The sequence below is a fragment of the Mytilus californianus genome, unplaced genomic scaffold (genome assembly GCF_021869535.1).
Source record: "Mytilus californianus isolate M0D057914Y unplaced genomic scaffold, xbMytCali1.0.p SCAF_4, whole genome shotgun sequence".
Classification (NCBI taxonomy): domain Eukaryota; kingdom Metazoa; phylum Mollusca; class Bivalvia; order Mytilida; family Mytilidae; genus Mytilus; species Mytilus californianus.
In genome coordinates, this window is record NW_026262690.1 from 43,487,079 (window position 1) to 43,501,551 (window position 14,473).

General features: G+C 33.6%; 1 protein-coding gene across 1 annotated transcript; it reads right to left on the reverse strand.

Annotated features, from left to right (window-relative positions):
• Positions 1-2,920: 2,920 nt before the first annotated feature.
• LOC127698335 (toll-like receptor 13) lies at positions 2,921-6,477 on the reverse strand. The gene is made up of 2 exons (XM_052201741.1): positions 6,348-6,477; positions 2,921-5,765 (listed from the first exon to the last, which is right to left on the reverse strand). The coding sequence occupies exon 2, from the start codon at positions 5,758-5,760 to the stop codon at positions 3,589-3,591; it is 2,172 nt and encodes a 723-aa protein (XP_052057701.1). The 5' UTR covers positions 5,761-5,765; positions 6,348-6,477; the 3' UTR covers positions 2,921-3,588.
• Between the last annotated feature and the right edge of the window lie 7,996 nt (positions 6,478-14,473).

Here is a 14,473-nt window from a genome sequence, read left to right on the forward strand (position 1 = left end):
TAATTTTTAAAAACATAGATAAATGATGAAAATGTTTTGTCGTTAGAAATATATATATCAATAATAAATAAAAAATACCGAAAATTTGTGTCAACGCATGCGGAAGAATATCTCAAGAACGTTTTGTAACAAACGCGGGAAAATATGAATGCCTACTCAAATCCTATCTATTAGAAAAACGAATTATTACAGAAGAGTGTCCACCATGCACTTGCACTGCACTATCATTAGAATAGTAGAATAGAATGATATACAAATGGATGAAAATTATATATAACTGTTATACAAATATTAATATAATATATAACAACAAACCAGAGTATACTGATAACAAATGATTATATCACTACAATATAATAGTTATAACGGTGGGGTTGAATTCCTTGTCATGTATTCATCATCCACACAGGAACTTGTCCTTGAAAAAAATATACCTATGTTCCTTAACCTAACTTTCAGGTAAAGAGATGTGATTTTTTTCTGAGACAAGTGCTTGTGACCATCCACCAGAACTTCCGGTCATCCGATGTTCAGTACTTCAAATCTTTGATTATAATCGTAAAAATGGAAGCCATTGTAGTGATTACCGCTGTCAATTTAGCTCTTGAAAACCGATAAATTTATCCACATAGTATCATTACGATCCTTATATGCCAGTTGTATTTTAAAAGACAAATGATTCTACTAGCTATTGAGCATCATTTAATGTACTTTTATGCATTTGTTCAACTTAAAACTATTGTCTGATCGGTTGTCATGGGGGATTTTCGAAAGTGCGCCCCCCTAAAATTTGCAAAGTATGGGTTGTCCTCAGCTTAATAAAGAATATTTCGATAATTTGCCCCCCCCCCAACCTAAAATCATGGATCCGCCCCTGGTTTTGTGAAAATTTGTCTATAATTTAAAAGTGTACAAATATCTCGAAGCTCAATTCAATAATTTAAGTAAAAACGCATACATAAAATCCTTAATTAGGCACATTCATTAAACTTTTAAAGCCCATAGAAACAGATTTAAACAATTCAAATTTACCAACTTCCCCTTTTTTACCTTTTCTAACAAAGAGTTCCATTTCTTTTGTTTAATTACAACTGGGTTTCCTGTAATATTCGCTAATATTTACAAATAGATGTGACCCAAACCAACAACGTTATCACTTATTATTCAGTTGATTTTTAAGAGGTTGATATATTTCCAGCTATTTAACCCAATTTATACTGGTAAATAGTATACTTCTAAAAAAAATCATTGTTATGGTGTTTAAATGAATAATGCATGTTTTTATTATTTGTTTGTTGCTAATTCAAAAGCTTTGGGTAGTTTGTTGAGTAAAGTCATTTCGTATTTAACAACGCAGCAAGATGTGACTTGAAAAAAAAATATATGTACCTTGGTCTCATTTGACAGACCAGACACTACAGTATTAGCCATACGTGAACCCAAAACCGTTGACTGGTCACCAAAAAATTGTTGCTGAATTTTTGTTTGCTTTTGAATTGAAATAATTGACTGTGAATAGAATAAGATAATGATGATGTTAAAACACCTTTATTAAAAATATGTAATTGTGTGTAGATTCTTGCATAAGTCAGTTGAAAGCAATGTTGGATAGTTGTGAATAGAAAAGTGTATATATACAGCTACTATTTGAATATACATTTTAAGGCTCGACTAATTTATTTTTTATTTGGGAGTGTACATCATTTTTTCATAACCCTTTTGCAAATCCAAGTTTCTACAAACCGGATATCTAATGCAAATTGCACAAACCAATCGCAATATAAATTTAAGCACTCAGTTTGCTTTATAATCTGGATGCATTTATTTTATCTATCATATTTTGTTTCCTTGATGCCTTCAATTATTCTCAACTCGTTATTGAAGCTGTCTGTACTCATGGTAGATGTTGTATAGATAAATTTAAAGTCCAATTTCAATGTGAAGTGAAACCCTGTGGCATGCAATTTATAAGAAGGTTTCGTATATTTTTCTTAATAGTAACACACCAGCTTCATTGATACCTCTTATATAGAGACTTATTTTGGTCTCATAAAACATCTCAAATTTTAAGGATTTTAATAAAATAAATCCAAATATTCTACAGGAAAACTTGGCTTTGAAGAATATCTTGTTTTCAGAAGTTTTATGAATACCTGAACATACTCTCTAAAGAACCAATTTATATAAAAAGATATGTAGATATAAAAAGATACCAAGATTAAAATGTTGTACGCCAGCACGAGTTTAGCCTACAAAGAATCATCAGTGACGCTCGAATAAAAAAACTTAAAAAGGCCAAATAAAGTACAAAGTTGAAAGGAATTCAGGGCCCAAAATTTCGAAACAAAGGTTTTGCCGAATACATCTAAATTAATCTATTCCTGGGGTAGAAAATCCTTAGCATTTCGAAAATGTCGAAGTTTATAATAGGACAGTGACTCAAAACAGAAAAGAAAAGAGAAACAGCTAGAGGTCAGTCGGAATAATCTAAGTAATGATGCTTGAAAGTCACGTGTCCTGAATTGAGATAAGAAAAGCGAAAATTCGCATTCACGAGTGAAATTAATATTTTTGCATGCACGTGATATTTCTGCGAAAGAAATAGTAAATAGAAAGCATATGCACTGATACTCTGGATAAGAATACGCATTTGCGTCATCACATATATTAATCTAATAGTTGAATTCGGATGTCAAACTACCTACCTCAAGTGTTTTGACTCCGAATTCATTGCCATTTAATCCGGATTTTGTGTGAACGCAAACCGATAGTAATGCGTGTGAACAGAGTAATGTATAATGTGAAAGAACCAAGACGTGTAGGATAGCTGGTCGACACAATGAATACAATTTTCAAAAATCGTACCATAGTGCAAATATTTAGATGCTATAAGATGGAACTATTAAAACAAACAAACAAACAAAAAATTGAAATTTTATAATTAACATACATTCCTGTTAATGATTTTTTTTCCGAAAATTTAGAATATAATATCAATAAACACAAACGTCAAGTATTTACGGATAGACATTTTATTTATCAAATCAATCTCTTCTTAAAGTCTAACATTCCACTATATGAATATATTGCTATACAAAATATAAGCAGAGACTTATAAATCAATACTAAAACACATATGTTTTGTCAAAAGGCAAATAGGTTCTAACATATAAATGATTTTTTGACTGCAACCTAGTCTTTATTGTTTTACTTTCCAATTCTACGTGGTAGCATATCCATAGTGGAACCGTATCAAAGACATAGATAACACCTGTATGAATGATCGAAAATTTTCGAGACGTTCCGAGAATCTTCATTCCGAGGATATCGAATGGCCCATATAGACACTTCCAAAACTCACCAATATAAAGGCGTGACCCCCTTAAAAAGGGGGGGGGGGGGGGGGGGGGGGTTCACGCAAGAAGTGAATGGTTCATACCATAAGACGTGAAGTAGATAATTCATATACATTATATAAACACACCAGTAGACAATAAAAGATGTACGTTTAAAATCTACTTAATAGCTCATCATTTCTGTATTGCTCCTAGCGAATTTCAACCCGAATTACTTCACATAAAACGCAATTCAGACGACAGCAAATGGTGGATGACCAATAGGTTTTTTCAATCCTTTTATCAACGCAGTCCAGAACACCTTTTCGCCTACACCAGAACAGTATGTAAGATGTGGAGTACTATCTAACAAAGCTCTGAGTCGATTTGTCATATGCTTAGAATCTATACTCCTTAGCATGATGAGAAGAGAAACACCCTTTCCTTGCCTCCTTCTTCTTTCATGAACAAGGTCTACCTCCCACTGACACCATTCACTTTCGGCAAAGTTATTTGACATAACAACAATTATTTTTCGACATCTACTCATGTACTTTTCAATATTTCCTGTTACAGGTTCTCCGATGTCAAAATCCCTATGATGAATGCAAATCTTCATACCCTCCTCGTTTTCAAGCCTTTTAACACAAACGTTATGGACCCAGTTTCTATCTGCGTCACAATACACGATGAAAGCGTGATATTCATAGTCTTCACAGTTATCTAATTGTATGTAACCGGATTTTTTGTTTTTATAAAATCTACATAAATATAAGTAATTCCGAATATTAGTCTGACATCTGTACATTATAAATATAACAATAAACGAGACTATTCCGGCACCAGTGAGAAGTGATGCCGTTATGATTAACGGGTTCACTTGTTTACAATTATCATCAGTCGGGTTGTAATCTTGTAATGGCACGCCTCGCATGTCTCCAGGCAGCTTACATTTATAATATTCCGGGTAACCAACCAACATTAATTTACTGTAACTTATTTTTAATTCAAAATTTTTCCGTATCCAATCGCGAAACCACATTTGATCACAACTACAAGAAAAATAATTGTCTCCTAAATCGAGCTTATCAAGCGAGAACAACAGACTTTGAGGGAATGTTGTTTTATTGACAACTCTTATCAAGTTTGATCGTAGATTTAATATTTTGAGTGACGAGTTGGTTCCAAACACTCGGTCACTTCGGTTCCATCCTTGTAAAAAGTTTTTTTGCAGATCCAGAATTTGCAAATATTTCATTGTAGGAAATGCATAATATGGCAAAGATCGTAATGATGCACTTTCTAGCCTCAAAATCTTCAGTTTAACTAGTGGACGAAATATATCTCGGAAATAATTATATTGGTTTCTGGTTGGCAAATCGTTGTAAGACATATCTAGTTGTTCTAAATCAGGACATTTCATAAATAAAGTCTTCGGGTTATAGCTGTAGTGTATTCCTTTGTTGAACTGGTAATGGTTTCGTGTAAAATAGAGAAATTGTAAAGAAGACACATTGAAAGCATAATCTTCTATTGTTTTAAGTCTTGTATTTTCTGAAATATACAATGTATTTAAGCTTTCTAGTTCACTAAATGTGTTACTTTGCAATGTGCGAAAGTTATTTGCATCAAGGTTTAATATTTTGAGGTTTCCTAGACATCTAAATGATAAGCTATCCATTTCAGCAATTGAGTTGTCACTTAAGAATAATTTCTGAAGATTTGGGACCATTGTCTTATTTTTGGAACCACACCACACAGGAATATCACGGATAAAGTTGCTATCTAGATTAAGAACTCTTACGGATAATGCATTTTCTAGAGTTACATTTTTAATTGAGTTCCAAGCAAGATTTAATGTCTTCAGATTAATTAGGAAACAAAAAACTTTAGAATCTATGCTTTGAAGTTTGTTTCGGGTCAATGAAATGCTGAATGAGCTTCTATAGTTGTTGACGAAAGGTAAAAACAAGTTCGTTGGGAGTATTCGCCATCCATTTCCAGAGAACTGAATGAATGACATTTGACGCACAGGTAAGCTGTACAGAGATTGCTGTAGCATAGTAATGTTGAGATTGGGCTCTTTAGAAATATCAAGGGTCACCAAATACTTGAATTCGCGAAAAGAATCGGCACTCATGTAGTGTATGCGATTATCAGTCAAATTGAGTGTTACAATTCGGTTGTAAGAAGTAAGATTTCTGAAAAAGTGTTTATCTAGATAGGTGAAATTGTTCTGAACAAACTTGACTGTCTTTATGTCCGATGGTAACCTCGGAATATATCGTAAATGACGTGCATTGCAGGTTGCTGATTTAGTCTTGAAGTTACAGCTACATGGGTATTTGCACTGAACTGTATCCATACATTCACTCGCTGGAATAACTATTTGCAGGAGGAATATCCATTTGAACAAGTTACTCATTGTTTCTACAAAGAGAGCATAAACAATCAGAATAGGTTGATGCGAGCAGACGCTTTCCCAAAATGACAATGCAGTTGCTCTGGTTGGTTTTTGTTATATTAAGCCCAATATTTCCTATTGTATAACTCTTATTGCTGGTAAAAATCCTTTTAGAGGATATTTCTTATTTATTGCAACACCAACTTTGAAAGTATAACAGGTTTAAAAAGGTAACCAAATTAGTAATGAGGCATGCACTTAATTGCATCGTCATTGATAACATGTGTATTTATTAAAACCATACACGAAATATTAAGTTTTTACTGTAGAACTATACATAAGATATCCTTCAATTCATACATTTTTAAATGTATATGTATGCATATCGATTGGTCATGAAATGCAGTCTTTAAAAGGAAAATGAATATTATTGTTAATAAAAAACAGTGTTTCACTTAAAAATGAGATATGAATGCATTACGATACATTTACAGGTGAGTATTCAAATCAGTGAAGCCCCCGGATGCATATTTCTACAAAAAGGGTATACAATATTATGCTCTTTGTACAGATTAATATGATATAATACATGTTTCATAATCACATACCGTACAATAAGTTTGTCGTCCACACACCGTTCTAAATATCCAGATAACTTTAAACAAATTATTATTAGCATTTAGTTTAAATGGTAGGATTTTCCAGTGTCCTCGATTTTCTGTAAACCCAACTGAGTGAAAATTTCCTACCTAGGCAATTCAAAAGTGTATTTCTTGTGTTGGTTTTTGTTTTTGTTGGTTTTGTTGTGGTTTTGTTTGTTTATTTATTTTGTTTTTGTTTTGTTGTGCTTTTGTTTGTTGCTTTCCTTTTGATATAAATCTGTTCTGTTTTGTTTTGTGATTTTTTTGTTTTTGTTTTTGTTTGTGTTTGTTTTTGTATATATTCAAAATAGAGCAGCAGTCTTTTTGCGCCAAATATTATTTTTCAAAGGCATCAATTGCGCCAAGCTATGGAATTCATTTGCGTCAATGTTCCTGTACACATAATTATCGGCAGCAGTTCGTTTGCGCCAATTGCTTTTTTAAAGATGTATCATTTGTGCCAAATATTATATTTCAAAGGTATCGATTGCGCCAATTTACCTGTACGTGTACATATAATAATCATCAATGAATTATGGCAGCTGAAAAATTTTAATTTAAGGAATAAATTGGACTTTTGTTGCAAGATATTATAAATAATAAGAAAGCAGAAACTTCTGCTGATTATATGTTGTCTACATAACACTGATGACAATGCTTTGTTTCCACTATATGTTTGGATGGAAGCTCAATCAAACGCGAGACCGACTAATGATGGACCAGAGGCACTGCATAAACAATAAGGTAAACTGTTTTATTCATAGCATCCATAATGTCCTTCTATGGTTGGATTTTTGGCCAATATCATAAAATTCCAACTACTTACATTAAATTGTGATATTGCAATAACAGTTAAAAGCAGGCATATAACTCAGAAAAGGAAACAATTGCTGTTGAAGAATACCAGATTTATATGTGATGAAAGTCCTTCGCAGAGATTATGTTTGAGTCTTAAGTTACAAACAAGTGTTATCAAATCACTCTAAATAACCCTAACTCCGCCAATGTAAACTGCTAGTCCCATACCCGGTCACAGAGGAAGAGTTAAAGCTATTTTTGGCGCAAATGATACAAGTTATTTTCAAAACTAGAGGCGCAAATGACGAATTTTTAGCGCTTTAGCGCAAACGGATTTCTCCCTAATTATCATACATAACAATCATACATAATTCTATAGGTATCATAAAAAATATAATTTATTTGTAAAATGGGACAATTGTTGCTTAAAAAATAAAATGTAGTGCGTAAACAATAGAAAAAAGTATCAGATCATATGCTCGAAGTTATTTTATATTGAAGAAGATCACCTGGAAAGAAATTATTTGAAATGTGTCAGACAATCCATATACACAGCTAATGTAGACAAATCATTTAAGATTCAAGTTTTGTCAATTTTCTTCTGTCAATATAATATGTATGCATCAGGGGAGCTTCAAGTGAATACTCACCTGTTCATGTTTTGTTAATGCATTCATATTTCATACGTAAATAATTTAAACAATGACTTGACTTGATTTGCAATAAAAGAATGGAACACATAAATATAGGTACATGTATATGACTTATGACAGTACACTTTTTACACGTAAACAGCATTTGCGAAGTAAAATTGTCATGACAGCCTCCATGATACAATATCATAAATGTAAACAGGTTTTTAAAAACCCTATAGAAGAAATATGAGGAATTACAAACGTTTACAGGTACATTTAATATTACGACTGGTCTATGCCTTTAAATATAACCTGAACGTGAAATCCTATTTTCAGTTTCATTAATAATTTCACTTTCGGAGTTAGATATTTATAAATTCATAGTATTTAACCTCATGATTTTGTACCTTCTTATTTCCCTATTTTAAGATTCTGCTTTATCATTACCATGATTTATACAGTGAGAGAATTAGTGTCAAACATTGGTTTTCTCGTTTCAATTCAATTTTGTCATGTTGGTACTTTTATAGCGGACTATACAGTATGGATTTTGCTCACTGTTGAAAGCCGTACGATGACCTCTACGTCACTTGGGGTGGTGGATAGTTGTCTCATTCACAATCATACCACATCTCCTTATTTTCATTTTTGTTTGTACATGGCAAAACGTTAGGCTACTGGAGCTGCAATTATACTAGAAATGTAAAAAATGTCAGTTTGTCTTATTATAGTGTAATGGAATGCATCTTCCTTAAGAATAGTCTAAAGTAATTTCAGATAAGAAAGTGGTCGATCGTGTGAGTTGTATACGAAGAGACAGGAAGTACTTACAGTTTTAAGAGTACTAGTAGTTTTCAATGTTGATTTTGTGGGGTACTTGTTGAGTAGGTCGAGTGTGTATTATAAGAGGCAGTTATAACACTTACATTTCTGGAGTGCTTAGTTCAATGTAGGTTTTTGGTCCAGAACACGCGTGTGTTTTAGAAGAGGCATATGAAGTGTTTTGCTCTAACATCTGGGTTTCATTTCCACTTTATGTACCACCGCTCCAAAGTATTTGGTTTGGAGGCGTGACTGTCTATGGGGGTCTTGCTGCAGGCGATGTGTCGTATCCTGATTTTTTTGTGGGAATGTGGTTTATGGAGCTCGTGGCTTAGGATGCGTTCATGGTAAACTTGTTGTTCCTTTTTGGTAAACTTATTATAAAGGTTATCAATTGTCTTTATCAGTACTAATTGATTTAGTTATCGATAGTATGGTGCATAGCTGGGCGTGTATTTCTGTCAGGTTGTTTTAGCTTGTTCTCCTGTATACTCTTGATACTTAAATGTTTAGGCATTGCACGATTTAATGGGTTTTCAGACTGCTTATGAAGTCTTTACACTAAATCCGTTAAGTGTAGTGTGTACAATTGATCTTTTAGTCTGGGAAAACATGGTTTATTTATTAGTGCCGGTTTTGACCAAGCTTTCAGTAACTGCGATTACTCTCAGATCGGTTGTGTGTGCATGTCTTTTTTGTCATTTTGTTAGTCATTTTTGTCTTAGTACCGATATGATGAGTCAATAACCTTTCAATTAATTGCATATGCCCGTATGGTTGATTGGAAGTATATATACTACCTTCGTCCACACGTCGTACAAAAACTAGAATGCTCCTTTTCGATTTTGAAATTTGTTCGATTTTTCGTTTGTGGACAGTCACGGTACTTTAACCGACAGAGTTTCAGCAAATTGTCACAATTATAGCATCAACTCACTTATTCTTGGATCTATTCACAGAAACATGAAGCTCTTTTCTTGATTAGCAAGAATGGGCTTCCTTTCAATTTTGGAAATATTCTGGTTTCTCGTTCCTGTGTACTTGAATCAACAGAGTTTATTCCAATTATTCACATGTCACCAACTAACTCGAGTATGCTAAGATTGATTTACCTTAAATTTTTGTTGGAATTGTTAAAACTTTTGTGATTTGGTATTCCAAATTTGTGCGAATTTAACCGTCAGATTTTAGGCAATTGTATATGTCGCATACTTAATATTATATATTGCTTTGATCAATTTAAATATAGATGTTTGGATTGTAGCTCGCGTTTGCATTCAACGGTATTTTTTTCTAATCTGTCAATTCAAAATTACGGGACAGATTTAAGGAAAATTGTCACATACCGCAACTCAAGTATGTTTGCATCAAATTTACTTCAAACATTACTATTTTAAAAAGTCCTATCACAGGTACTTGGTGGTATCAGTGCCCACTGTGGATTATAACTAGCAATTGATAGTTAACGATAACAACGGTTGTATCTGTGCAAGTGTAACACAGAAATTAATAGCATTGTCAGGTTGTTTTCGGCTTATGAGTTTGATTACCCCTTTGGTTTATTTTCTTTTTTCGCTGAGAATAAGAAAGAAAGAGAGTGAACTTTATTAGAGTATAAATGAACGATCAAATATGATTATATATTAAATGAACCATATAAACGATCAAAAATATTTCTACAACAAATAAACAAATATCAAAACAAGTCATTATTTTGCTTCAACAAATTTGATAGTTCTATTGGAGTAACCCCGACTTCCACGTAGGCGTATCCCTTTTTTTCATACATGCATCTCATCTGTTTATATGCTAAAATCTTAAGATTTGTATAATTGTTACCTACATACATGTTGATACCTATTATGTTGGCTGTTGGTAGATTTTTTTAAGACTCTTACATACAAAGGAGAGTCACATTATTGGACTAATTCCAGAAGAAGACGGTTACCGATCCAGTATTTGAAGTTGAGCGAGCCCAATGAAATCGGCGAGAGGCATTACTGCATGACTTTGAATTGGTACTAAATTCAGTGTGTGTCAACCATTACCTTAAGAACACGTAATAAGGATGTAACCCTGTTCATCCCTAGGATATCCGTATAAAATAACAGCTTTATGCGTCTTTCTGGCAGGCATAATCAACCTTTCCTTGGTGATCGACTACTAGAGGCTCTAAACAGCTTGTGTCGCTAACCTAGGTATATGTGCAATGGTCACTCCGACATTATAGACTAGAATATATTTGATAACTAAAATCTCTTTTTTTGTAGATCTTGTATTGCTGATTCTTTTTTCTGTTCAGTCTCTATCTGCTATAGATTTTGTTCCCAAAATACAAAAAGGGTAAATAAAAACAAATGGTCAACTTCAGTATATTTTTCTACTTCATTAAGACATTTAGAGGTGAATATTGACCCAACTGTGTTTCTTTGTCATTCAATTATTACCTTGTAGTTATAGCAACCCATCCGTGCTGACTTGATTATTTTGCATTGGAACTAGCCAGGTCTGCCAAAATGTCCGTTTTTACAGATTCCTGACAAAATATGAGCTAACCTTTACAGACCGGAAATATTGTGCCATATTGCCTTTTCGTGTTCCTGAATTACTTATGCATGTATTTATGATACTAGTTAATACGTACGGCCTGTACCATTAACAAAGTGGCCTTCAAGTGACTCCCACCCCATCTGATATTGTCTATAGTTATCAGTTTTCCGATTTCTAACTCCAAGAAAGGCACTATGGTTGGCATATTTTCACAAAAAATCTGGAAACAGTTCAAGATTTGAAAGTTTGAACTCCCCGTTGTCAATACGGTTAGGCTGGGGCAATTCTAAAAAAAAATATGGAGGGTCTTATGCAGATTTGGATCCAGGATTTTGAAAAAGGTGGGCCGTGGGCCCCAATCTAAGCAACGTTTGGAGTGGGACATGCAAAAATTCTATGCATTAATCATATATGTGGCTCCATAAGGAGCGCCACCCCCTTAAATCCGCCCATGTATGGGCTATAAAGAATGGCTGTTGCAATCACGACGGATTTGGGGGCAAAGGGCAATTAGCAATGAACTGGCGATTTCAGATCTATTGTCTTGTTGGTAAATCTCTTCTTGATCATTTTGTACTTATCTTTTAGTTTTCAAGATAAAAGGTTAAAGGATAATAACCAGTTGCTCGACGCTTTCGATCATGTTAATTTACTGGTAGTTATTGGCATGCTGATCAATTTTGCTCGTTAAAGTTTCCATCAATCTATTGTAGTTTTCAAGATAATAGGTACATACTTATTGAATAAATGAGCCGTCAAATTAATTGACAGCAACCCGGGTTTTCTTTATTTTGAAGTCACTTTCAGGTTTGTTTGGCCTGCCATCATCAATATCGAAGTTAGCCCCCATTTTTTCAGCAGTAACAAATGTGAAATGCATTCGTTGAACGGTTCACAATCTATTACACAAAATATAGAAGTGCCATTTTAAAATCTATCAATGTCCATAACTCCTGAATGGTATATGTAAAAATCGTCAATATCAACCTTGACCTCCATATTGTCATCAGAAACACCATATCAAAATTAGAAAAAGCTTATTTGAAGTGTTCACAAGTTATTGCACGGAAATAGCATGAAGTGCCACAACTCCTGAACGGTACAAGTGAAAATCAAAAAATCATCATTTTTGAAGTTGACCAGAGTGTTATTTCAAATCTGCCCTTAATTCTTCATGTCTTGTCGATACTTTAGTCACATTTGGCTTCATTATCAAATCTTTCTAAAAAATAAAATGCTTCGCAAGGCGCAGCTTGATACGTACGACCGCAGAGGTCGAACCCAGAACACTTTGGGCAAGTATGGACACAACATTCAAGCTTGATACAGTTCTGAATTTGGATAAAATATTTTACACAGCATAGGTTTCTGACACAGAATGAATTTGGTCAAATAAAATTGAGAATGGAAATGGGGAATATGTCAAAGATACAACATCCCGACCAAAGAGCAGACAACAAAGAACTTTAAAATTTGAAATTGGACATTTACCTATTATGATCAAATATTCAAAATTTAAATGCATGGTTAAATGTAGCATACTTAAGAACCCCAGTAATTCGGTTTTTGATGAAATCAAACAAAGTTTAATTTTGGACCCATTGGACCTCAATGTGGACCAATTTGATAACGAGGCCCAAAATCCAAATACATGATTAGATTAAGCATATCAAAGAATTCCATAAATTAAAGTTGAACCCTGCAAGGAAGCCATATACCAAATATAGTTATCCTATTAACAAGGTATGAAGTATTAAGGTCTTCTAGCTTCCGAAATATTAAGCTTTACGCCAATAGTTTAGTCATCGCCAGATTGTAATACCTAGGTCTCGCATTCTGCGACTTTCATCGCAGGTGGGACACAAATCTAAATACACAGTTAGATTAAACACATCAAGGAACCCCAGAATTCAATTTTAGATGAAATCAAAGTTTAATTTTGGACCCCGATTTGGACCAACTTAAACTGGGCTCAAAAATCAAAATATATATTTGAATCAACATATCAAAGAACCCCAAGAATTCAATTTTTGTGAAGTTTAATTTTGGGCCCTTTTGACCAATCTGAATACGGGGCCCAAAATCAAAAATCTAAATACAGATTCGGCATATCAAAGAACCGCAATTTTTACATTTTAATGAAATCAAAAAGGTTAATATTGGTCCCTTAGGACAAATGTAATCAAAGTGCTTGTGAACCCTGAAGGGTAAATATTACTTTCATTTTGCAATTTATGAATTTTTAAATAAAACATTTATTAATTAAATTAAAAATTTGAGTTGGAGTTATCTTCCTTTGTTCATGATTGTATATTTGTAGACAACAGATTCATTACTTGTGCAATTCTTAATTTAAATAAACTGCTTCGCCGAGCGCTGCTGGATACGACCTCAGAGGTCCAACCTTGAACAGTTGGGGCAAAAATGGACTGAATTTGGATTGTAATTAAATATTTGACACATTATAGGTTTCTGACACAGAATAAATGTAGTTAAAGAACTTGAAATTGGTTGTATGATTTGAAATTATATTCAATTGAAGATTTCTTGCTGTTGTGCAATACACTGTGCTGTTGCGCAATACTTAGTAAATCTGTTTTCAGACTATATACAAAGAATTAGCAAAATAAATTGTGACCCCCAATTTTTTTCTTTGGAAAATTGACACAATTTCTTAAATCTTGAGGAAAAAATATTGACCCCCCACAAACTTTTTTGTACCCCCCAAATTTTGTTTACCCTCCACCCCCCCTCCAAAAAAATAATATTTGAAGATAATTTTCTTTTGAGGAAAAAAAATTGCCCCCCCCCCCCCTTCCAAAAAAAAAACTTTGACTAACTTTTCTTTTTGTAAAATGTGGTACAAATAAAGAGACATCCATACACTTAAACACAAGTTATTGTCTGAAAACTAGAAAAATGCTTCTTTTAGACCCTTTTTGGCCCCTAATTCCTGAACGGTTTGGGCAATTACCCCCAAAATGAATCCCAACCTTCTACTTGTGGTATTGAACCTTGTGGTACAATTTCAGAGCAATCAAAATACTTAATACACAAGTTATTGTCCTGAAACTAGAAAAATGCTTGTTTTGGCCCCTAATTCCTAAACGGTTGGGACCATCACCCCCAAAAACAATCCCAACCTTCCTTTTGTGGTATTGAACCTTTTGGTTAAATTTCATAGAGATACACTTAAACTAAAGTTATTGTCCGGAAACCAAATGTCTTCGGACGACGCTGACGCCGACGACGTGATACCAATATATACGTTTTGCGGTCGTATAAAAA